Consider the following 26,737-nt stretch of genomic DNA (forward strand, 5'->3'; position numbering starts at 1 on the left):
ACAATGTTGGACTCTCACCAATACCGTCGCTGTGGATTCAAGTCCAGCTCATGCTGGTTTCCTCTTTAGTTGCATGCCTGAAGGTCTGTCAGCAACCTGCGGAGGGTCATGGGTTTCCCACCATAATGTTGGCTGCTGTTGGCTGTATAAGGGAAACATTATTTGCTTTTTCATGAAAATGAAATGAAATGAAATTAGAGTGTCTCATTTGGAATCTTTCCAATACGTAGCCTATTCTCAAGACCATCTTGCTGGGTAAGTCTATACTGGTATCCTCATCAGAGTGTTACATTTAGAAAGCATTACAATTTTTTTGTACATGTGGGCTACATTGAGAAATGGTTATGATACTGATAAAACAGTGTTGAAAGTTAACACCAAGATGACAACAAGGGAAACTTTGATGGCAAGTGTTTCTTTTTGTCGGCAGGAAAGACGGAACTCTTCTCCTCAACTGGCGAGCCATTAAAACTTGAGGACTTGGATTTAGATGACGAAACTGCCCATGAAATCATAAAGGTAGTAAAGCATGGAAGATTTGTAAGACATTTATCCTCAATTACACAAGTGGCAGGGTAATCAATCTATTTTATACAGGGTCCCTACAAACCAGAATGCTGGAAGGTACTTGAATTTTGTCAAACAGTTTTGAAGACCTTGAGAGTAAATGCGATAGAGTTTAATTTTAAGATAAGTCCACCAATTCATTTTTTGATATTAAATATAGTGCATGGTGTATGAAATGGACTGATAAAAACAGTCTTTATTAATCTCCAGTTGTAGGTTTGCACCTAAACTGCACGTTCCTGGAAAGTCTTGGAAAACATAGGATATTAGGTCCTAGACAACATCAGATATTAGGCCCAGGAAAGTCCTGGACAACATAGGATATTAGGTCCTGGAAAGTCCTGGACAACATAGAATATTAGGTCCTGGAAGGTCCTGGACAACATAGGATATTAGGTCCTGAAAAGTCCTGGACAACATAGGATATTAGGTCCTGAAAAGTCCTGGACAACATAGAATATTAGGTCCTGAAAAGTCCTGGACAACATAGGATATTAGGTCCTGAAAAGTCCTGGACAACATAGAATATTAGGTCCTGAAAAGTCCTGGACAACATAGGATATTAGGTCCTGAAAAGTCCTGGACAACATAGAATATTAGGTCCTGAAAAGTCCTGGACAACATAGGATATTAGGTCCAGGAAAGTCCTGGACAACATAGGATATTAGGCCCAGGAAAGTCCTGGACAACATAGAATATTAGGTCCAGGAAAGTCCTGGACAACATAGGATATTAGGCCCAGGAAAGTCCTGGACAACATAGGATATTAGGTCCTGGAAAGTCCTGGACAACATAGGATATTAGGTCCTGAAAAGTCCTGGACAACATAGGGTATTAGGTCCTGAAAAGTCCTGGACAACATAGGATATTAGGTCCTGAAAAGTCCTGGACAACATAGGATATTAGGTCCTGAAAAGTCCTGGACAACATAGGATATTAGGTCCTGAAAAGTCCTGGACAACATAGGATATTAGGTCCTGAAAAGTCCTGGACTCATAGGATATTAGGTCCTGAAAAGTCCTGGACAACATAGGATATTAGGTCCTGAAAAGTCCTGGACAACATAGGATATTAGGTCCTGAAAAGTCCTGGACAACATAGAGTAATAGGTCCTGAAAAGTCCTGGACAACATAGGATATTAGGTCCTGGAAAGTCCTGGACAACATAGGATATTAGGTCCTGGAAAGTCCTGGACAACATAGGATATTAGGTCCTGGAAAGTCCTGGACAACATAGGATATTAGGTCCTGAAAAGTCCTGGACAACATAGGATATTAGGTCCTGAAAAGTCCTGGACAACATAGCATATTAGGTCCTGAAAAGTCCTGGACAACATAGAATATTAGGTCCTGAAAAGTCCTGGACAACATAGGATATTAGGTCCTGAAAAGTCCTGGACAACATAGGATATTAGGTCCTGGAAAGTCCTGGACAACATCGGATATTAAGTCCTGGACAACATAGGATATTAGGTCCTGAAAAGTCCTGGACAACATAGAATATTAGGTCCTGAAAAGTCCTGGACAACATAGGATATTAAGTCCTGGAAGGTCTTGGACAACATAGGATTTCTGTTCAGACATCTATCATGGACAAAGTTGATTGTAACTGTCAGGGTACTTAATAGACTTGGTCTACATTACTGGCTTTGTGGAATTTGACGCAGTTGTTTTATAGGGTAGAAAATCTGGCTTGACATGTCTGGTGTGGGTATGTCCATAAACATGAGACCTTTATTAAGTATAATCTGACTGACCCTCCAAAAAAGGGCTTTTTTTTTATTACGATTTTGACTGGATTTTTTTTCCTTCAGTATTATTTCTTAAAAATTCATATCTTTGTCATAAAAATTCATATCCATAAGATGAGTCACAATTTTGGCACAGTAAACTTTCTAGTTACGACGAAGTTTGACTTAAGTCTAAGATTGCCTCATGATTCTAGGGGTCAGTCCTCTTCAGTTAATAGGGATGGCATCTCTGATGTTGTTGTTGTCTTTCGTTTTCAGAAAGGTATTCGTGAGCAGGACGTTGCTAGCATCGCTGTCTCATTCAGCGATCATGCGTACGCATTAGCCCCAGACAAGGAAAGCAAAACCACTGGAGCAGTTGCCATGGCAACACCCCCATCAACAGCCTCACCTTCCGCAAAGACGACGACAACACCATTTTCAACCCCTCGCAAGTCGTCACGGATTGCGAAGCGTAAAGGCATTCCTTTGGAGGAGAGTGTGAAATCCGAGGAGGAAACTCGAACTGGAACGGAAGATGACGGAGGAAAGTCTGCTGAGACTGAGGAAGAGACCAGCCGAACAGATGAGAGCGAGGATGGGAGGAAAAGGTTGTCAGAGGATGAACCGACGAAGGGCAAAGGTCGAGGCAAGAAGAAGGTTCAAGCCGTTCCACGACCAACACGGTAAGACAGCAAACATTGTGTGCTTACCATAATTAAATAAATGTCTTGTAAACATGCGAAAAAGTTTGAAAAACTGAGGTATTGTTGTTGTTTTTAATGTAGAAACACTGTACAGTGCGGTGTAAACTTCTTGTTTACCTGCTTACCAGAGTTGACTTGATAGAATACCTGGATGTAGAAACAAATCTCTGTCAGAAGCATATTTTTGTATGCTTTTTCCACAGACGCTCAACGCGAATAAGTGAACATGAGCAGCGTGAAATGGCTGAGAAAATTAGGCAGGAAAATCTGCGAAAGGAACGAGAAGAAATGGATGCCATGATGAAGGCGAAAGAGGAGGAAAGGCTTCAAGAAGAGGACAAAAAGGAAAAGGAGAAAAAGGAAAAGGAGAAACAGGAAAAACAGGAACCGGAAAAGGCATCAGAATCTGAAGAAAATGTGGAAGAGGACTCCCAGCAGGAAGTAGAGGAGATGGAAGGGGTTCTTACCTCAGTTCCCCAAAAGCCTGCTGGTAGGGGGCGCGGCAGAGGACGGAAGGCCGGTGCTAAGGCAGAAGTAAAGCCGGGAGCAAAGGCTGTGGCAAAAGGGGTGCAGGTGTGTATTCATGATATGCAGAGGGGCTGAATCACAAGGTCAGTGGGCTGTCCATTAGTCTCTAGGGTACATGAGAAACGCAAGGTCAGTGGGGTGTCTATAGTCACTAGGGTACATGAGAAACACAAGGTCAGTGGGCTGTCCATTAGTCTCTAGGGTACATGAGAAACACAAGGTGGGCGAGCTGTCCATTAGTCTCTAGGGTACGTCAGAAACACAAGGTCAGTGGGGTGTCTATAGTGACTAGGGTACATGAGAAACACAAGGTCGGCGGGCTGTCCATTAGTCTCTAGGGTACGTCAGAAACACAAGGTCAGTGGGCTGTCTATAGTGACTAGGGTACATGAGAAACACAAGGTCGGCGGGCTGTCCATTAGTCTCTATGGTACGTCAGAAACACAAGGTCAGTGGGCTGTCTATAGTCACTAGGGTACATGAGAAACACAAGGTCGGCGGGCTGTCCATTAGTCTCTAGGGTACGTCAGAAACACAAGGTCAGTGGGCTGTCTATAGTCACTAGGGTACATGAGAAACACAAGGTCGGCGGGCTGTCCATTAGTCTCTAGGGTACGTCAGAAACACAAGGTCAGTGGGCTGTCCATTAGTCTCTAGGGTACGTCAGAAACACAAGGTCAGTGGGCTGTCTATAGTCACTAGGGTACATGAGAAACACAAGGTCAGTGGGCTTTCTATAGTCACTAGGGTACATGAGAAACACAAGGTCAGTGAGCTGTGTATAGTCACTAGGGTACATGAGAAACACAAGGTCAGTGGGCCGTCCATTAGTCTCTAGGTTACATGAGAAACACAAGGTCGGTGGGCTGTCTATAGTCACTAGGGTACGTCAGAAACACAAGGTCAGTGAGCTGTCCATTAGTCACTAGGGTACATGAGAAACACAAGGTCAGTGGGGTGTCTGTAGTCACTAGGGTACATGAGAAACACAAGGTCAGTGGGGTGTCTATAGTCACTAGGGTACATGAGAAACTCAAGGTCAGTGGGCTGTCTATAGTCACTAGGGTACATGACAAACTCAAGGTCGGCGGGCTGTCCATTAGTCTCTAGGGTACGTCAGAAACACAAGCTCAGTGGGCTGTCCATTAGTCTCTAGGGTACATGAGAAACTCAAGGTCGGCGGGCTGTCCATTAGTCTCTAGGGTACGTCAGAAACACAAGGTCAGTGGGCTGTCCATTAGTCACTAAGGTACATGAGAAACTCAAGGTCGGCGGGCTGTCCATTAGTCTCTAGGTTACATGAGAAACACAAGGTCGGTGGGGTGTCTGTAGTCACTAGGGTATATGAGAAACACAATGTCGATGGGCTGTCCATTAGTCACTAGGGTACATGAGAAACACAAGGTCGATGGGCTGTGTATAGTCACTAGGATACATGAAAAACACAAGGTCAGTGGGATGTCTGTAGTCACTAGGGTACATGAGAAACACTAGGTCGATGGGCTGTCTATAGTCACTAGGGTACATGAGAAACTCAAGGTCAGTGGGCTGTCTATAGTCTCTAGGGTACATGAGAAACTCAAGGTCAGTGGGCTGTCCATTAGTCTCTAGGGTACATGAGAAACACAAGGTCGGTGGGCTGTCCATTAGTCTCTAGGGTACATGAGAAACACAAGGTTGGTGGGCTGTCCATTAGTCTCTAGGGTACATGAGAAACACAAGGTCGGTGGGGTGTCTGTAGTCACTAGGGTACATGAGAAACACAAGGTCGATGGGCTGTCCATTAGTCTCTAGGGTACATAAGAAACGCAAGGTCAGTGGGCTGTCCATTAGTCACTAGGGTACATGAGAAACACAAGGTCGATGGGCTGTCCATTAGTCACTAGGGTACATGAGAAACACAAGGTCGGTGGCTTGTCTGTAGTCACTAGGGTACATGAGAAACACAAGGTCGGTGGGGTGTCTGTAGTCACTAGGGTACATAAGAAACACAAGGTCGATGGGCTGTCCATTAGTCACTAGGGTACATCAGAAACACAAGGTCGGTGGGGTGTCTGTAGTCACTAGGGTACATGAGAAACACAAGGTCAGTGGGGTGTCCATTAGTCTCTAGGGTACATGAGAAACACAAGGTCAGTGGGCTGTCCATTAGTCACTAGGGTACATGAGAAACACAAGGTCGGTGGGGTGTCTGTAGTCACTAGGGTACATGAGAAACACAAGGTCGATGGGCTGTCCATTAGTCTCTAGGGTACATGAGAAACACCAGGTCGGTGGGCTGTCTATAGTCACTAGGGTACATGAGAAACACAAGGTCAGTGGGGTGTCCATTAGTCTCTAGGGTACATGAGAAACACAAGGTCAGTGGGCTGTCCATTAGTCTCTAGGGTACATGAGAAACTCAAGGTCAGTGGGCTGTCTATAGTCACTAGGGTACATGAGAAACACAAGGTTGATGGGCTGTCCATTAGTCACTAGGGTACATGAGAAACACAAGGTCGATGGGCTGTCCATTAGTCTCTAGGGTACATGAGAAACACAAGGTCAGTGGGCTGTCTATAGTCACTAGGGTACATGAGAAACACAAGGTCGGTGGGCTGTCCATTAGTCTCAAGGGTACATGAGAAACTCAAGGTCGATGGGCTGTCCATTAGTCTCTAGGGTACATGAGAAACACAAGGTCAGTGGGCTGTCCTTTAGTCTCTGGGTACATGAGAAACTCAAGGTCAGTGGACTGTCTAAAGTCACTAGGGTACATGAGAAACACAAGGTCGGTGGGCTGTCCATTAGTCTCTAGGGTACATGAGAAACTCAAGGTCGGTGGGCTGTCTATAGTCACTAGGGTACATGAGAAACACAAGGTCAGTGGGGTGTCCGTAGTCACTAGGGTACATGAGAAACACAAGGTCAGTGGGCTGTCCATTAGTCACCAGGGTACATGAGAAACTCAAGGTCAGTGGGGTGTCCATAGTCACTAGGGTACATGAGAAACTGAAGGTCAGTGGGCTGTCTATAGTCACTAGGGTACATGAGAAACTCAAGGTCAGTGGGCTGTCTATAGTCACTAGGGTACATGAGAAACTCAAGGTCAGTGGGCTGTCTATAGTCACTAGGGTACATGAGAAACACAAGGTCGGTGGGCTGTCTATAGTCACTAGGGTACATGAGAAACACAAGGTCGGTGGGCTGTCTATAGTCACTAGGGTACATGAGAAACTCAAGGTCAGTGGGCTGTCTATAGTCACTAGGGTACATGAGAAACACAAGGTCGATGGGCTGTCCATTAGTCACTAGGGTACATGAGAAACTCAAGGTCAGTGGGCTGTCTATAGTCTTTAGGGTATATGAGAAACACAAGGTCAGTGGGGTGTCTGTAGTCACTAGGGTACATGAGAAACACAAGGTCAGTGGGCTGTCCATTAGTCACCAGGGTACATGAGAAACTCAAGGTCAGTGGGGTGTCCATAGTCACTAGGGTACATGAGAAACTCAAGGTCAGTGGGCTGTCTATAGTCTCTAGGGTACATGAGAAACTCAAGGTCAGTGGGCTGTCTATAGTCACTAGGGTACATGAGAAACTCAAGGTCAGTGGGCTGTCCATTAGTCACTAGGGTACATGAGAAACACAAGGTCGGTGGGGTGTCTGTAGTCACTAGGGTACATGAGAAACACAAGGTCGATGGGCTGTCCATTAGTCTCTAGGGTACATGAGAAACACCAGGTCGGTGGGCTGTCTATAGTCACTAGGGTACATGAGAAACACAAGGTCAGTGGGGTGTCCATTAGTCTCTAGGGTACATGAGAAACACAAGGTCAGTGGGCTGTCCATTAGTCTCTAGGGTACATGAGAAACTCAAGGTCAGTGGGCTGTCTATAGTCACTAGGGTACATGAGAAACACAAGGTTGATGGGCTGTCCATTAGTCACTAGGGTACATGAGAAACACAAGGTCGATGGGCTGTCCATTAGTCTCTAGGGTACATGAGAAACACAAGGTCAGTGGGCTGTCTATAGTCACTAGGGTACATGAGAAACACAAGGTCAGTGGGCTGTCCATTAGTCTCAAGGGTACATGAGAAACTCAAGGTCGATGGGCTGTCCATTAGTCTCTAGGGTACATGAGAAACACAAGGTCAGTGGACTGTCCTTTAGTCTCTGGGTACATGAGAAACTCAAGGTCAGTGGACTGTCTAAAGTCACTAGGGTACATGAGAAACACAAGGTCGGTGGGCTGTCCATTAGTCTCTAGGGTACATGAGAAACTCAAGGTCGGTGGGCTGTCTATAGTCACTAGGGTACATGAGAAACACAAGGTCAGTGGGGTGTCTGTAGTCACTAGGGTACATGAGAAACACAAGGTCAGTGGGCTGTCCATTAGTCACCAGGGTACATGAGAAACTCAAGGTCAGTGGGGTGTCCATAGTCACTAGGGTACATGAGAAACTCAAGGTCAGTGGGCTGTCCATTAGTTACTTGGGTACATGAGAAACAGAAGGTCGATGGGCTGTCCATTAGTCTCTAGGGTACATGAGAAACTCAAGGTCAGTGGGGTGTCTATAGTCACTAGGGTACATGAGAAACACAAGGTCGATGGGCTGTCCATTAGTCTCTAGGGTACATGAGAAACTCAAGGTCAGTGGGCTGTCTATAGTCACTAGGGTACATGAGAAACACAAGTTCGATGGGCTGTCTATAGTCACTAGGGTACATGAGAAACTCAAGGTCAGTGGGCTGTCTATAGTCACTAGGGTACATGAGAAACACCAGGTCGGTGGGCTGTCTATAGTCACTAGGGTACATGAGAAACACAAGGTCAGTGGGGTGTCCATTAGTCTCTAGGGTACATGAGAAACACAAGGTCAGTGGGCTGTCCATTAGTCTCTAGGGTACATGAGAAACTCAAGGTCAGTGGGCTGTCTATAGTCACTAGGGTACATGAGAAACACAAGGTTGATGGGCTGTCCATTAGTCACTAGGGTACATGAGAAACACAAGGTCGATGGGCTGTCCATTAGTCTCTAGGGTACATGAGAAACACAAGGTCAGTGGGCTGTCTATAGTCACTAGGGTACATGAGAAACACAAGGTCAGTGGGCTGTCCATTAGTCTCAAGGGTACATGAGAAAGTCAAGGTCGATGGGCTGTCCATTAGTCTCTAGGGTACATGAGAAACACAAGGTCAGTGGACTGTCCTTTAGTCTCTGGGTACATGAGAAACTCAAGGTCAGTGGACTGTCTAAAGTCACTAGGGTACATGAGAAACACAAGGTCGGTGGGCTGTCCATTAGTCTCTAGGGTACATGAGAAACTCAAGGTCGGTGGGCTGTCTATAGTCACTAGGGTACATGAGAAACACAAGGTCAGTGGGGTGTCTGTAGTCACTAGGGTACATGAGAAACACAAGGTCAGTGGGCTGTCCATTAGTCACCAGGGTACATGAGAAACTCAAGGTCAGTGGGGTGTCCATAGTCACTAGGGTACATGAGAAACTCAAGGTCAGTGGGCTGTCCATTAGTTACTTGGGTACATGAGAAACAGAAGGTCGATGGGCTGTCCATTAGTCTCTAGGGTACATGAGAAACTCAAAGTCAGTGGGGTGTCTATAGTCACTAGGGTACATGAGAAACACAAGGTCGATGGGCTGTCCATTAGTCTCTAGGGTACATGAGAAACTCAAGGTCAGTGGGCTGTCTATAGTCACTAGGGTACATGAGAAACACAAGTTCGATGGGCTGTCTATAGTCACTAGGGTACATGAGAAACTCAAGGTCAGTGGGCTGTCTATAGTCACTAGGGTACATGAGAAACAGAAGGTCGATGGGCTGTCCATTAGTCACTAGGGTACATGAGAAACACAAGGTCAGTGGGCTGTCTATAGTCACTAGGGTACATGAGAAACTCAAGGTCAGTGGGCTGTCTATAGTCACTAGGGTACATGAGAAACACAAGTTCGATGGGCTGTCTATAGTCACTAGGGTACATGAGAAACACAAGGTCAGTGGGGTGTCTATAGTCACTAGGGTACATGAGATACTCAAGGTCAGTGGGCTGTCCATTAGTTACTAGGGTACATGAGAAACACAAGGTCGATGGGCTGTCCATTAGTCTCTAGGGTACATGAGAAACTCAAGGTCAGTGGGCTGTCTATAGTCACTAGGATACATGAGAAACACAAGTTCGATGGGCTGTCTATAGTCACTAGGGTACATGAGAAACTCAAGGTCAGTGGGCTGTCTATAGTCACTAGGGTACATGAGAAACACAAGGTCAGTGGGCTGTCCATTAGTCACTAGGGTACATGAGAAACACAAGGTCAGTGGGGTGTCTATAGTCACTAGGGTACATGAGAAACTCAAGGTCAGTGGGCTGTCTATAGTCACTAGGGTACATGAGAAACACAAGGTCGATGGGCTGTCCATTAGTCACTAGGGTACATGAGAAACTCAAGGTCAGTGGGGTGTCTATAGTCTTTAGGGTATATGAGAAACACAAGGTCAGTGGGGTGTCTGTAGTCACTAGGGTACATGAGAAACACAAGGTCAGTGGGGTGTTTTTAGTCACTAGGGTACATGAGAAACTCAAGGTCGATGGGCTGTCCATTAGTCTCTAGGGTACATGAGAATCTCAAGGTCAGTGGGCTGTCTATAGTCACTAGGGTACATGAGAAACACAAGGTCAGTGGGGTGTCTATAGTCTCTAGGGTACATGAGAAACTCAAGGTCAGTGGGGTGTCTATAGTCTCTAGGGTACATGAGAAACTCAAGGTCAGTGGGGTGTCTGTAGTCACTAGGGTACATGAGAAACACAAGGTCGATGGGCTGTCTATAGTCACTAGGGTACATGAGAAACACAAGGTCAGTGGGGTGTCTGTAGTCACTAGGGTACATGAGAAACACAAGGTCAGTGGGGTGTCTATAGTCACTAGGCTACATGAGAAACACAAGGTCAGTGGGCTGTCCATTAGTTACTAGGGTACATGAGAAACAGAAGGTCGATGGGCTGTCCATTAGTCTCTAGGGTACATGAGAAACACAAGGTCAGTGGGGTGTCTATGGTCACTAGGGTACATGAGAAACACAAGGTCGATGGGCTGTCCATTAGTCTCTAGGGTACATGAGAAACTCAAGGTCAGTGGGATGTCTATAGTCACTAGGGTACATGAGAAACACAAGTTCGATGGGCTGTCTATAGTCACTAGGGTACATGAGAAGCACAAGGTCAGTGGGCTGTCTATAGTCACTAGGGTACATGAGAAACTCAAGGTCAGTGGGCTGTCCATTAGTTACTAGGGTACATGAGAAACAGAAGGTCGATGGGCTGTCCATTAGTCTCTAGGGTACATGAGAAACTCAAGGTCAGTGGGCTGTCTATAGTCACTAGGGTACATGAGAAACACAAGGTCGATGGGCTGTCCATTAGTCTCTAGGGTACATGAGAAACTCAAGGTCAGTGGGCTGTCTATAGTCACTAGGGTACATGAGAAACACAAGTTCGATGGGCTGTCTATAGTCACTAGGGTACATGAGAAACTCAAGGTCAGTGGGCTGTCTATAGTCACTAGGGTACATGAGAAACACAAGGTCAGTGGGCTGTCCATTAGTCACTAGGGTACATGAGAAACACAAGGTCAGTGGGGTGTCTATAGTCACTAGGGTACATGAGAAACACAAGGTTGATGGGCTGTCCATTAGTCACTAGGGTACATGAGAAACACAAGGTCGATGGGCTGTCCATTAGTCTCTAGGGTACATGAGAAACACAAGGTCAGTGGGCTGTCTATAGTCACTAGGGTACATGAGAAACACAAGGTCGGTGGGCTGTCCATTAGTCTCAAGGGTACATGAGAAACTCAAGGTCGATGGGCTGTCCATTAGTCTCTAGGGTACATGAGAAACACAAGGTCAGTGGGCTGTCCTTTAGTCTCTGGGTACATGAGAAACTCAAGGTCAGTGGACTGTCTAAAGTCACTAGGGTACATGAGAAACACAAGGTCGGTGGGCTGTCCATTAGTCTCTAGGGTACATGAGAAACTCAAGGTCGGTGGGCTGTCTATAGTCACTAGGGTACATGAGAAACACAAGGTCAGTGGGGTGTCCGTAGTCACTAGGGTACATGAGAAACACAAGGTCAGTGGGCTGTCCATTAGTCACCAGGGTACATGAGAAACTCAAGGTCAGTGGGGTGTCCATAGTCACTAGGGTACATGAGAAACTCAAGGTCAGTGGGCTGTCTATAGTCCACTAGGGTACATGAGAAACTCAAGGTCAGTGGGCTGTCTATAGTCACTAGGGTACATGAGAAACTCAAGGTCAGTGGGCTGTCTATAGTCACTAGGGTACATGAGAAACACAAGGTCGGTGGGCTGTCTATAGTCACTAGGGTACATGAGAAACACAAGGTCGGTGGGCTGTCTATAGTCACTAGGGTACATGAGAAACTCAAGGTCAGTGGGCTGTCTATAGTCACTAGGGTACATGAGAAACACAAGGTCGATGGGCTGTCCATTAGTCACTAGGGTACATGAGAAACTCAAGGTCAGTGGGCTGTCTATAGTCTTTAGGGTATATGAGAAACACAAGGTCAGTGGGGTGTCTGTAGTCACTAGGGTACATGAGAAACACAAGGTCAGTGGGCTGTCCATTAGTCACCAGGGTACATGAGAAACTCAAGGTCAGTGGGGTGTCCATAGTCACTAGGGTACATGAGAAACTCAAGGTCAGTGGGCTGTCTATAGTCTCTAGGGTACATGAGAAACTCAAGGTCAGTGGGCTGTCTATAGTCACTAGGGTACATGAGAAACTCAAGGTCAGTGGGCTGTCCATTAGTCACTAGGGTACATGAGAAACACAAGGTCGGTGGGGTGTCTGTAGTCACTAGGGTACATGAGAAACACAAGGTCGATGGGCTGTCCATTAGTCTCTAGGGTACATGAGAAACACCAGGTCGGTGGGCTGTCTATAGTCACTAGGGTACATGAGAAACACAAGGTCAGTGGGGTGTCCATTAGTCTCTAGGGTACATGAGAAACTCAAGGTCAGTGGGCTGTCTATAGTCACTAGGGTACATGAGAAACACAAGGTTGATGGGCTGTCCATTAGTCACTAGGGTACATGAGAAACACAAGGTCGATGGGCTGTCCATTAGTCTCTAGGGTACATGAGAAACACAAGGTCAGTGGGCTGTCTATAGTCACTAGGGTACATGAGAAACACAAGGTCAGTGGGCTGTCCATTAGTCTCAAGGGTACATGAGAAACTCAAGGTCGATGGGCTGTCCATTAGTCTCTAGGGTACATGAGAAACACAAGGTCAGTGGACTGTCCTTTAGTCTCTGGGTACATGAGAAACTCAAGGTCAGTGGACTGTCTAAAGTCACTAGGGTACATGAGAAACACAAGGTCGGTGGGCTGTCCATTAGTCTCTAGGGTACATGAGAAACTCAAGGTCGGTGGGCTGTCTATAGTCACTAGGGTACATGAGAAACACAAGGTCAGTGGGGTGTCTGTAGTCACTAGGGTACATGAGAAACACAAGGTCAGTGGGCTGTCCATTAGTCACCAGGGTACATGAGAAACTCAAGGTCAGTGGGGTGTCCATAGTCACTAGGGTACATGAGAAACTCAAGGTCAGTGGGCTGTCCATTAGTTACTTGGGTACATGAGAAACAGAAGGTCGATGGGCTGTCCATTAGTCTCTAGGGTACATGAGAAACTCAAGGTCAGTGGGGTGTCTATAGTCACTAGGGTACATGAGAAACACAAGGTCGATGGGCTGTCCATTAGTCTCTAGGGTACATGAGAAACTCAAGGTCAGTGGGCTGTCTATAGTCACTAGGGTACATGAGAAACACAAGTTCGATGGGCTGTCTATAGTCACTAGGGTACATGAGAAACTCAAGGTCAGTGGGCTGTCTATAGTCACTAGGGTACATGAGAAACACCAGGTCGGTGGGCTGTCTATAGTCACTAGGGTACATGAGAAACACAAGGTCAGTGGGGTGTCCCATTAGTCTCTAGGGTACATGAGAAACACAAGGTCAGTGGGCTGTCCATTAGTCTCTAGGGTACATGAGAAAACTCAAGGTCAGTGGGCTGTCTATAGTCACTAGGGTACATGAGAAACACAAGGTTGATGGGCTGTCCATTAGTCACTAGGGTACATGAGAAACACAAGGTCGATGGGCTGTCCATTAGTCTCTAGGGTACATGAGAAACACAAGGTCAGTGGGCTGTCTATAGTCACTAGGGTACATGAGAAACACAAGGTCAGTGGGCTGTCCATTAGTCTCAAGGGTACATGAGAAAGTCAAGGTCGATGGGCTGTCCATTAGTCTCTAGGGTACATGAGAAACACAAGGGTCAGTGGACTGTCCTTTAGTCTCTGGGTACATGAGAAACTCAAGGTCAGTGGACTGTCTAAAGTCACTAGGGTACATGAGAAACACAAGGTCGGTGGGCTGTCCATTAGTCTCTAGGGTACATGAGAAACTCAAGGTCGGTGGCTGTCTATAGTCACTAGGGTACATGAGAAACACAAGGTCAGTGGGGTGTCTGTAGTCACTAGGGTACATGAGAAACACAAGGTCAGTGGGCTGTCCATTAGTCACCAGGGTACATGAGAAACTCAAGGTCAGTGGGGTGTCCATAGTCACTAGGGTACATGAGAAACTCAAGGTCAGTGGGCTGTCCATTAGTTACTTGGGTACATGAGAAACAGAAGGTCGATGGGCTGTCCATTAGTCTCTAGGGTACATGAGAAACTCAAAGTCAGTGGGGTGTCTATAGTCACTAAGGGTACATGAGAAACACAAGGTCGATGGGCTGTCCATTAGTCTCTAGGGTACATGAGAAACTCAAGGTCAGTGGGCTGTCTATAGTCACTAGGGTACATGAGAAACACAAGTTCGATGGGCTGTCTATAGTCACTAGGGTACATGAGAAACTCAAGGTCAGTGGGCTGTCTATAGTCACTAGGGTACATGAGAAACAGAAGGTCGATGGCTGTCCATTAGTCACTAGGGTACATGAGAAACACAAGGTCAGTGGGCTGTCTATAGTCACTAGGTACATGAGAAACTCAAGGTCAGTGGGCTGTCTATAGTCACTAGGGTACATGAGAAACACAAGTTCGATGGGCTGTCTATAGTCACTAGGGTACATGAGAAACACAAGGTCAGTGGGGTGTCTATAGTCACTAGGGTACATGAGATACTCAAGGTCAGTGGGCTGTCCATTAGTTACTAGGGTACATGAGAAACACAAGGTCGATGGGCTGTCCATTAGTCTCTAGGGTACATGAGAAACTCAAGGTCAGTGGCTGTCTATAGTCACTAGGATAACATGAGAAACACAAGTTCGATGGGCTGTCTATAGTCACTAGGGTACATGAGAAACTCAAGGTCAGTGGGCTGTCTATAGTCACTAGGGTACATGAGAAACACAAGGTCAGTGGGCTGTCCATTAGTCACTAGGGTACATGAGAAACACAAGGTCAGTGGGGTGTCTATAGTCACTAGGGTACATGAGAAACTCAAGGTCAGTGGGCTGTCTATAGTCACTAGGGTACATGAGAAACACAAGGTCGATGGGCTGTCCATTAGTCACTAGGGTACATGAGAAACTCAAGGTCAGTGGGGTGTCTATAGTCTTTAGGGTATATGAGAAACACAAGGTCAGTGGGGTGTCTGTAGTCACTAGGGTACATGAGAAACACAAGGTCAGTGGGGTGTTTTTAGTCACTAGGGTACATGAGAAACTCAAGGTCGATGGGCTGTCCATTAGTCTCTAGGGTACATGAGAATCTCAAGGTCAGTGGGCTGTCTATAGTCACTAGGGTACATGAGAAACACAAGGTCAGTGGGGTGTCTATAGTCTCTAGGGTACATGAGAAACTCAAGGTCAGTGGGGTGTCTATAGTCTCTAGGGTACATGAGAAACTCAAGGTCAGTGGGGTGTCTGTAGTCACTAGGGTACATGAGAAACACAAGGTCGATGGGCTGTCTATAGTCACTAGGGTACATGAGAAACACAAGGTCAGTGGGGTGTCTGTAGTCACTAGGGTACATGAGAAACACAAGGTCAGTGGGGTGTCTATAGTCACTAGGGTACATGAGAAACACAAGGTCAGTGGGCTGTCCATTAGTTACTAGGGTACATGAGAAACAGAAGGTCGATGGGCTGTCCATTAGTCTCTAGGGTACATGAGAAACACAAGGTCAGTGGGGTGTCTATGGTCACTAGGGTACATGAGAAACACAAGGTCGATGGGCTGTCCATTAGTCTCTAGGGTACATGAGAAACTCAAGGTCAGTGGGATGTCTATAGTCACTAGGGTACATGAGAAACACAAGTTCGATGGGCTGTCTATAGTCACTAGGGTACATGAGAAGCACAAGGTCAGTGGGCTGTCTATAGTCACTAGGGTACATGAGAAACTCAAGGTCAGTGGGCTGTCCATTAGTTACTAGGGTACATGAGAAACAGAAGGTCGATGGGCTGTCCATTAGTCTCTAGGGTACATGAGAAACTCAAGGTCAGTGGGCTGTCTATAGTCACTAGGGTACATGAGAAACACAAGGTCGATGGGCTGTCCATTAGTCTCTAGGGTACATGAGAAACTCAAGGTCAGTGGGCTGTCTATAGTCACTAGGGTACATGAGAAACACAAGTTCGATGGGCTGTCTATAGTCACTAGGGTACATGAGAAACTCAAGGTCAGTGGGCTGTCTATAGTCACTAGGGTACATGAGAAACACAAGGTCAGTGGGCTGTCCATTAGTCACTAGGGTACATGAGAAACACAAGGTCGGTGGGGTGTCTATAGTCACTAGGGTACATGAGAAACTCAAGGTCAGTGGGCTGTCTATAGTCACTAGGGTACATGAGAAACACAAGGTCGATGGGCTGTCCATTAGTCACTAGGGTACATGAGAACCTCAAGGTCAGTGGGGTGTCTTTAGTCTTTAGGGTACATGAGAAACACAAGGTCAGTGGGGTGTCTGTAGTCACTAGGGTACATGAGAAACACAAGGTCAGTGGGGTGTCTTTAGTCACTAGGGTACATGAGAAACTCAAGGTCGATGGGCTGTCCATTAGTCTCTAGGGTACATGAGAAACTCAAGGTCAGTGGGCTGTCTATAGTCACTAGGGTACATGAGAAACACAAGGTCAGTGGGGTGTCGATAGTCTCTAGGGTACATGAGAAACTCAAGGTCAGTGGGGTGTCTGTAGTCACTAGGGTACATGAGAAACACAAGGTCGATGGGCTGTCTATAGTCACTAGGGTACATGAGAAACACAAGGTCAGTGGGATGTCTGTAGTCACTAGGGTACATGAGAAACACAAGGTCAGTGGGGTGTCTATAGTCACTAGGGTACATGAGAAACACAAGGTCAGTGGGCTGTCCATTAGTCTCTAGGGTACATGTGAAACACAAGGTTAGTGGGGTGTCTATAGTCACTAGGGTACATGAGAAACACAAGGTCAGTGGGGTGTCTATAGTCACTAGGGTACATGAGAAACTCAAGGTCAGTGGGGTGTCTATAGTCACTAGGGTACATGAGAAACTCAAGGTCGGTGGGGTGTCTATAGTCACTAGGGTACATGAGGGGTTCAATTCAAGAAAATTTCTTCTTTGTTCAAGGTGTGTTAGTGGCTTGCAGTGTGAATTTAATAAAATTCATGGTAAAGCTCATCATTTGTTTGCCAAAGGTTGATAGTTTACTCCAGGTATGTCAGTATTGACCACTGTGAAACAGTCTTAAGTACAGCATTAAGCAGCAGTAGTTTTTGAGGTGGAAAACTACAAGGAGTGCGACCTTGTGAATTAAATTAGGCCCATAGGTTTCTTATCTAGCTGTCATGACATTGACGACTATTTTCTGGGTAACAGAACATAGAAAAACATAACATCAAACAAACACTGAAACACACCAACATATTGAGAGATAAAATATATAATGTCACCAAAGTAGTGTTTATTTCATTAGGGAATATTAAAACTTTCTTCCAACTACTGTAGATCAGTTATATCACAATATTGCAGGGCTTTCCAAATCAGCTTACAAAGTTAAAATCTTGTCTTGAAGGTACGTCTTCAATTGGCTTATCCCTTCTTAACTTCAAAACTTGAAATTACCCATTTTCAGAAGTACCACAGCTCACTGCATAGAATACGCACCATTCAAATGGGAGAGCGTTCCCAAGGGAGGTAATTTGGTGCAGTGCTGTTACGATAGACCAGAGAATGTGGCTTCAGAAAAATATTTTTTTTTTCTGGTGTTAGTTTCATAATACGCCGACATGAAATATTTAAGAATATTTTGAGTTTCTGCCATTTTGAATATGTAAAATAGATAATTTTTTTCACCAAGGAATAGAAATGGTCTGTGGTTACTGTGAAGAGAGTGTTGCTTCACAGTTTCCTCTGTGAAGCTGTGTAATGTTTTTTTTTAATATTTTCCATGCTTTTTTTGACATTAAAGAAGCCAAGGGGGCGTGGCCGAGGGCGGGGCAAGAAGGCAGGGACTGAAGAGTCGGAGGCAGCATCACAGACTCAGAGCAGCAGCACAGAGGACGAGGTCCCACTGCGGACCCTCACCAAGAAGGGTCGTAAGGTGCCCAAAAAGGGAGCAAAGGTGAGAGGTCATGAGACTGCTAACATGGCACCATTACGTCCTGTGGCTGGCTAATATTACATCACATCACATCATATTATGTCTCATAAACAGGAGAATTGGGTTTTGTCATGAACATAGCGGGGCCTCCGTGGCTCAGTCGGTTAGCGCGCTAGCGCAGCGTAGTGACCCAGAAGCCTCTCACCAATGCGGTCGGTGTGAGTTCAAGACCAGCTCATGCTGGCTTCCTCTCTGGCCGTACGTGGGAAGGTCTGCCAGCAACCTGCGGATGGTCGTGGGTTTCATGAACATAGCCAATTTGGCTGCCAGCTTTTCATCTGTTGCTCAGCATTATGGTATTAGTCAAGTTTTAGTTGTGCAGTATACTGGGTGTCATGTGTGGTGTCATTATAGTGTGACTGACTGGGCAGGGTGTCATGTGTGGTGTCATAGTGTGACTGGGCAGGGTGTCATTATAGTGTGACTGGGCAGGGTGTCGTGTGTGGTGTCATAGTGTGACTGCGCAGGGTGTCATGTGTGGTGTCATAGTGTGACTGGGCAGGGTGTCATGTGTGGTGTCATATTGTGACTGGGCAGGGTGTCATGTGTGGTGTCAGTGTGACTGGGCAGGGTGTCATGTGTGGTGTCATTGTAGTGTGACTGGACAGGGTGTCATAGTGTGGTGTCATAGTGTGACTGGGCAGGGTGTCATGTGTGGTGTCATAGTGTGACTGGGCAGTGTGTTGTGTGGTGTCATTATACTTGACTGGGCAGGGTGTCATGTGTGAAATATTCTTGAGTATGGCGTAAAATGCCATTCAAAACGTGCTCAAATAAATAAATATATCGCAATAGAAGCCTGTTGACAAAATTGTTTTGCATAAACTGAAACACTTTCACACAAGTGTGTGTATCTCATCCAGAAATATAAACGAAGCAGTCACTATCATGTCTGCTGAACTCGAAAAGATTCGTGACTGGATGACTTCAGACAGGATATGGTTAAACAGTAACAAAACCAAATGTATGGTCATCAGACCTTCTCCTCAGGACATTCCTCGGCTTTCTATGAAAGGATCAGTTACAGATTATGTTTTCGAATTTAAATTTTTGGGTATAATGTTTAACAGCAAGCCTTCCTGGACATCCCATATCAGTTACAACTCTACTAATACTTTATAACTCCTTAATTTCCCCTTTTTTGAACTGTGCTTGTGTTTTATGGGGGAACACTTATCCCTCTCATCTCAGACCCTTGAGTCTGTTATAAAAATGCGCAGTGCGTTCAGTAACCCTATCTAATCAACTAGAGCACATGAACCTTCTCTTCAGATCTCTGAATATTTCACCAGTAAAATTCTCTATCCTTCAGTTTTCTTTATTAATTGCTCATAAAAATATATATATCACCCCTATAAATACCCCAGAATTGCCGTAACATGTTTTAAAAGAACAATCAGATATACACAATTATCCAGCCGCCCGGTTTCCACCCACCAAAATGCTGGTCGCCGTTGTATAAGTGAAATATTCTTGAGTACAACATAGAACACCAATCAAATAAATAAATAAAGCAATTATCCAACCAGAACACGGTGTCTTAACCTATTTAGACCCCTCCATTCTTCCAACCTGTCTCTACTTAATTCAAAATACAATCCCCCGGGAATGGAACAGGCTACCAGTTTCTCTCAAATCTATCTACTCACTTTCTCTGATAAGTCCAAAATAAAGGATTACTTGAGGAAACAAATCTGATTTATTTTCAAACATATAAATGTCACCTCAAACCAGCGCCATCTTACATACTTGTACTTCCTCGGAATAGATCTAGCCCTTTGTGACTTTATTCCCGCCATGCTTTATTTTCTGTAAACATGTACTTACGGTGAATAAATACAATACAAATTACAACACAATACTTAAAACATAAAACTTGTTATACTGGGATGATAACCATGAGTTTGTTCTCTGCTGATGTATGCACATGAGTGTGATTTGTTGTGTTTATCTAGGCTGTTCCTTCAGAGACCCCAGCCCCTGACACCACAGATGCTAAGAAGAAGGAAGCTGATGGGGTAAGCTCTCTGTGATTAAAGAGGGAAAATTTGTTATTTGAGAAGAGCCTAAGTACATTTAATTACCGTTTGAAAAATATCAGCCTCATCTGAGCAAGTTATACCCTTCAAAATCAGTAATAAAGTCTCTAAAATTTGTAAAACAGGTCACATTATAAGTTTTTCAAACTTTGTAATCATTTTAACATAATAAATAATGCGGGTACGAGTCGAATATTTTCTGAAAAGGCAGAACGTTGAGATATTCTTGGTGATCATTTTGCCAAAAAGTCTGGTTTTGTCCCTCAGTCGGCGGCGTTGAATTTATATCGACAGAACCGCTTCTTAATTTGGGGTACTTATGTGTCTGGCATTGGCCCTAGAAGGCTTGTAAAATAAAGTCCAACAGCAAAGACTTTACAGATGTATGCCTCTATTTGGGGGTGTTTTGGAATTGTAAACACTCTACTTACTGGTGGCCCAGTAGCTTGTTGACAGTAAATCTTGACATGCTTATCTTAAAGAGTGCAAAAATACAACCCAGATTTTTGTGTTTTGCGCAGATATAACTATATCATATGTATCTATTAATCAGTTTTGTATTAATTTTTTTTCGTTGTTGCTGTGCATTTTTAACTGATATTTTGCTGTCTATTTTAACCCACATATTGTTGCATATTTTAACCCATATGATGTTGCCTGTTTTTAGCCATATGATGTTGCCTATTTTTAGCCAGATGTTCATGTCTGTGTTTAGTCAGTGTTGTCTATTTTAACCTGTATATTTTTTTGTATATTTTAGCCAGTAGGGTCAGATGCAGAGGATAGTGTACCCCTGGGGAAGCTGAAAACTGGCACAACAAAGGTGAGCAAGAAACACTTGATGGATTGGTTAATGTGTTCACGTATACATGAAACACAACTGAGAGAGAGAGAGAGAGAGCAAATTTTTCTGTCAGAAGCAGGGGAAGGGAGAAACCCAGGATCAAATCCAGGTGAGGCTGTACCAAAGACTTTAAAAATGGTCCTTGTTGCTGCCTCACTTGGTGCTCAGCACAGAGAGGTTAGAGTAAGGAAACATGCATGGTTGCCTGGTGTCAGTATAAATTGTGTAAGTGGGTGCATGTTTGTTGTCTGGCATGATACTTCATGGACTCGCCCTGCACAAGAAGACACAGTATATGTTCACCCACCTCATGACGCCTCGTCATCGTCACATGACTGAAACATTGTTCAGTAGGATGTTAAACCCAAGCATTCATTCATTCATTCATTCATTCATTCATTCATTCATTCAGTAGCCGTGCACAGAGTCTCACTGTTATGTGCTGTTCAGGGGTCGACATATCACTCAATATTTATACACATCTACTGCCTGCTGAAGTTTATTTGTAACGAATGGTGTTGGACATGTAAGTTTCTAATTTAAGTTTCTTCAAAGTAGATGGCTCAGTTTTATAACGATTTTATACGATTTAGATGAAAGTTTCCATCAAAAGCGCAAAGCTCAGTCACTAGCACTGAAGTTGCCTCCCTTGATGACATGCAGCTGATTAGTGTGTGGCACTTTGGCGTACAATGTTGGACTGCCAGGTGTCGTTGTAACCAGCATAAATTATACAGAGCAACATGGAGCGAATTCTGTAGCGTCAGCACAATAAAGTAGTGTGTCTCTCTGTGTGAACTTTCCGGGCTAAGTTTGACCCTGAAAATGTTTACGGGTTGTGATGGCATAATTTTAAAAATGCCAGGCAAGCTAGTTGACATTTATAGTTCCTGGGATTTAAATTTAAAGCCAGAGGAGATTCTTGTACACCCAGATGGTGAACCAAGCTCTCGCTGTCAGGGTTGAAAGCTGATACACAGAACTTTCTTTTTTTCTTTCTGTTATAACTCGAAGCAGTGAACATATTTACAGGTGTATTAGGCCTAGTTTGTAACAGGCGTGTTGTTGTGAACACACAAAAACTACGTGTGAGTGGTGACGTTTTCACAAACATTTTGAAGCTTTTGAAAGCCGTGTGCCATTTGCATGGATACACGAAGTTCTCATCAAGATTTTGAAGTGTGAACACACAGTTTGAACTGTGAACACACAGTTTGAACTGTGAACACACAGTTTGAACTGTGAACACGGTTCGAACAGTGAACACACAGTTTGAACTGTGAACACACAGTTTGAACTGTGAAAGTACATACATTCATAATCGACATGAGAGTTCTCTCTGAAACAACAAGAGCCACAAAATATACACAATGAGAAAGGCCAACTTGGGTTTAGTAACCATGTATCCTTTACAGGCTATGACTTTGGAAAATGGAACAGGACCACATGAGGTCTGAATATTTCCTGGTTTACCCACTGTCATGACTGTGTCCTCATCAGTTCATCACAGTTTATGGTTTTTCACACCTCTGTGGTTAATCCCTGATCTGTTGATAACCAGCTGGGACATGAGTGGGCTACAGTTACACCGTGATCTGTTGGTAACCAGCTGGACATAAATGGGCTACAGTTACACTCTGATCTGTTGATAACCAGCTGGACCATGAATGGGCTACAGTTACACTCTGATCTGTTGATATCCAGCTGGACATGAAATGGGCTGCAGTTACACTCTGATCTGTTGGTAACCAGCTGGACATGAGTGGGCTACAGTTACACTCTGATCTGTTGGTAACCAGCTGGACATGAATGGGCTGCAGTTACACTCTGATCTGTTGATAACCAGCTGGACATGAGTGGGCTACAGTTACACTCTGATCTGTTGGTAACCAGCTGGACATGAATGGTCTGCAGTTACACTCTGATCTGTTGGTAACCAGCTGGACATAAATGGTCTGCAGTTACACATACACAATAATGTGCTAAACTGGCAAATTTTTTTGTAGAATTTCCACAGATTGTTCAGTTTGATCAGTTTAAAGTAACAGAAAGAGACAAATTAAGAAAAGAGTATGTACAAATAAAGTCTGGCAAAATTGTGGCAGGTTATATTTTTCAAAGATATCTACCCCTGGCTGTGTCACACCAAACATGCGCAGTCTCCACAGTTGGCAGTTTTGGGAGTTTCCTGCTGTTACGTTGCGTGGGTGAATATGTACTGGTTGACCTTGTGTAAGTATGCTATGAAGGGCCAAAAATGTTTGGTCGTTCACTCATTGTTAAGACCTCGGTGTAAAAATGATGATCTCAAATTGGTCATTGACTCATTGGTAAACCCTCGTTGTAAAAATGATGATCTCAAATTGGTCATTGACTCATTGGTAAGACTCGGTGTAAAAATGATGATCTCAAATTGGTCATTGATTCATTGGTAAAACCTTGTTGTAAAAATGATGATCTCAAATTGGTCATTGACTTATTGGTAAGACCTCAGTGTAAAAATGATGATCTCAAATTGGTCATTGACTCATTGGTAAGACCTCGGTATAATAATGATGATCTCAAATTGGTCATTGACTCATTGGTAAGACCTCAGTATAAAAATGATGATCTCAAATTGGTCATTCACTCATTGTTAAGACCTCGGTGTAAAAATGATGATCTCAAATTGGATCCAGGCCCCAGCATCACAAAGTGATCTTTATAGACTTAAATCAGAATTTCAGATCACTCTAAAATTGTTATTTCTCATGAAACAAGGTTAAAATGTTGCTTGAAACGTCACAGAGATGATTTTGAAACCATCACAACTTCAGACACACGTGATGTTTTGTTTTACCCACTCCCATGTTGTTTTGCAATGATATAAATGGAATACATTTCACACCTTAAAATCCTAGTGCTTCCTCTCCAGCCATAAGTGGGAAGGTCTGCCAGCAACCTGCAGATGATCGTGGGTTCCCCCGGGCTCTGCCCGGTTTCCTCCCACCATAATACTGGTCGCCATCGTATAATGGGAATATTCTTAGTACGGTGTAAAACACCAATCAGATAATAAATAAACACAATCCTAGTGGATTTTGTCAAGCTTTTGTCAAGGCCATCACTCTTAAGAGCTTGAAACAGCTGACATGTTATTCCAGTGAGGCAGCACTATCAGTGTAATGGAATTCAGCCAGTCAAGCATCACTAAAATAATATGTTGGGACTGAATAAAAAGCATCATCTGTAACATTTACATGGTTTAGGCGTTTGCATCTGATCTGTTATGACACTCTACAGGTTGGTCTGGTTCACAGATTTGCTCTGTCTATTTGCATCCTCAAATACTGTACATCTTTTCAACCACTGAAGCACTTTTTCACTGGAATATTTGCATACAATCAGTGATTATGAAAATGAAGCTAGAAATGATTTATTATGTCATTGAAGATGCAAGATTCATAAAACTGTACAAATTATTTCCCTAAACCCATAATTCTCTCAAAATGTTTCAAATTTTGGTTCATAGGAAGTTGAAAGGGTTGAGGAATTAGGGTATCCTGGAACTGTTGTGTCATCTTAGTTTGTCAGGTACAGTTATTCAAGGTGAAGGTCAGTGGTAATCAAATAATTCCACAAACCTGACCTCCATCATGTAAATGACTTAATTTCGAGCATGGCGTGAATGTAGTGTAGCCATATATCCTGCATTCTTCTTCACTTTTCACGAAATCCTGAATACAAAAACGTATTGTGTAAGTTTCAACAGTCAAATAAATGAATAAGTATACTATGATCTTACAACGATTATTTCACAGACCCTGGACACAAGTTCAGAAGTGAAGTCCCCAGAGGTCAAATCAGATACAAGACTGCAGAGAAAAAAGGCTCTGAGGACCAAAAGGTTAAGGCTGTCGGCATTCGTCAACGGCGACCTACGGGACGGAAATCGGAGTCTGAGATCCAGGCGTTGTCGTTGGCGTCAGACTTGTTCAAACCCGACGCAGTGATAGTTCATCAGCAGACAGATGAAGGGAGACAACCCACTGGAGAGGCAGGATGTCAAGCTGATGGTAAACTAGGCTTTTGTCTTTAGTCTTACTGAAATAACATTTGGTAGTCGTCTCCAACAGTGATTTATCGCAAATCGGATTATCTTCACTCAGCCTCTTCAATGTTCCTCTAATCAAATTCTTGCTTCCTTATTTTTGGGAAGTTTGCGAGGATTCAGTGACAGTAACGACACCTGTGCCACTTGTCTTGCACCAGTATGTTCTACATATGTGTGTATCACACGTGGGTAAAGTTTGTCAGTAACTTGCCAAAGGTCGCTGGTTTAAGCTGGGCACTTCCTTTTTAATTTTTTACTAACAGCCATCATATATAAAGTGCAAAATTCTTGAATATAACATTTAATCAAATCAAATTGTTAATTAAGGTAGACTTCTTGACCCATTTTTGAATTGTGATTCTCATTCCTAAGGTTAGGAATTCTCAAGCGAATACCGATCATTGATGGGGCTGAGGTGAGGTTCTTACATCATGTTAAGCACAGCTTAGCAAACAGAACCGTCATGTTTATATGGCCCGTTGTACAAGTTTATATTTATTGAAGACTACTAGTCTTCCACCAATGACTTGCATGTCTATTCATTTATGAGAAAAGGGTGTCTGTATCAGTATTAGCAAATGGTTGTTGATTTACCCTAGGTTCCCCTTATTTTTCCCATATTTTTCCCATATTTACTGTAATAAGTGAAATTTTGTGAGTATGGCGTTAGACAAGAGTCAGATTGTCTGAAAAGTTTTTTGAAATGCCATATAAATGCCATGAAATACAACCCCAGCATATATCAGGTCTGTCAAAACTTAAATTAAATCTGTGGCTGAGGTGGTTAATGTGCCAGCGCCCTGCCATCACCGCTGAGCGTCTCCCCAATAAGGTCGCTGTCATGACTTTTGAGGTGCCTTTCTTTGCGCCCACATGTGGGATGTCTGCCAGAAGCTGGATGATCGTGGGTTTTGCCCAGGCTCTGCATACTTGTGCACCATGATCTAAGTAAAATATTCCTAACAGTGGCGTAAAACACCAATTAAATAAATAAATGACTAAAAATTAAGTTGAATACCGGTGTCGCACAACATGTTTAGTAGAAAGGGAATTTAAAGGCTCAACTATTGATGATCAGCTTTGTGAGTTTGTTGTTGTTGTTGTTGTGCGTGTTACAGAGGAGAGTGATGGAGGACTGAGCTACGAGGATGATGAGAATGACTCGGACTGGGACCCCGGGGAAAATGCTGATAAGCTCTGGTGTATCTGCAAGAAGCCCCACGGAAACAGGTACCCTGCTCCTCAAATAATACCCTCACAACACTGTACCCCCCCCCCCCCCCCCAAGAAGCCCCACGGAAACAGGTACCCTGCTCCTCTTAGCAAATACAAATAATACCCTCACAACACTGTGCCCCCCCCCCCCCCCCGGAAACAGGTACCCTGCTCCTCTCAGCAAATACAAATAATACCCTCACAACACTGTACCCCCCAAGAAGCCCCATGGAAACAGGTACCCTGCTCCTTTCAGCAATTACAAATAATACTCTCACAACACTGTACCCCCAAGAAACCCCACGGAAACAGTACCCTGCTCCTCTCAGCAATACAAATA

General features: G+C 44.2%; 2 protein-coding genes across 2 annotated transcripts in view; both read left to right on the forward strand.

The window, feature by feature from the left end:
* LOC135464035 (myb-like protein X) overlaps positions 1-26,737 on the forward strand; it is a 34,314-nt gene that overhangs the window by 4,360 nt on the left and 3,217 nt on the right. The window contains exons 4-11 of the mRNA XM_064741511.1: positions 431-519; positions 2,577-2,983; positions 3,208-3,577; positions 18,015-18,167; positions 20,162-20,224; positions 21,006-21,198; positions 24,890-25,144; positions 26,301-26,412. Coding sequence (XP_064597581.1) covers positions 431-519; positions 2,577-2,983; positions 3,208-3,577; positions 18,015-18,167; positions 20,162-20,224; positions 21,006-21,198; positions 24,890-25,144; positions 26,301-26,412 — 1,642 coding nt within the window. The remainder of the gene's footprint in view (positions 1-430; positions 520-2,576; positions 2,984-3,207; positions 3,578-18,014; positions 18,168-20,161; positions 20,225-21,005; positions 21,199-24,889; positions 25,145-26,300; positions 26,413-26,737) is intronic.
* Positions 18,011-26,737, forward strand: part of LOC135464036 (death-inducer obliterator 1-like) — a 50,343-nt gene continuing 41,616 nt past the window's right edge. Inside the window, exons 1-5 of the mRNA XM_064741512.1 lie at positions 18,011-18,167; positions 20,162-20,224; positions 21,006-21,068; positions 24,890-25,144; positions 26,301-26,412. The gene's annotated coding sequence lies outside the window, so the exon portion shown is untranslated. The remainder of the gene's footprint in view (positions 18,168-20,161; positions 20,225-21,005; positions 21,069-24,889; positions 25,145-26,300; positions 26,413-26,737) is intronic.

This window comes from Liolophura sinensis, chromosome 3 (genome assembly GCF_032854445.1).
Source record: "Liolophura sinensis isolate JHLJ2023 chromosome 3, CUHK_Ljap_v2, whole genome shotgun sequence".
NCBI classification, from domain to species: domain Eukaryota; kingdom Metazoa; phylum Mollusca; class Polyplacophora; order Chitonida; family Chitonidae; genus Liolophura; species Liolophura sinensis.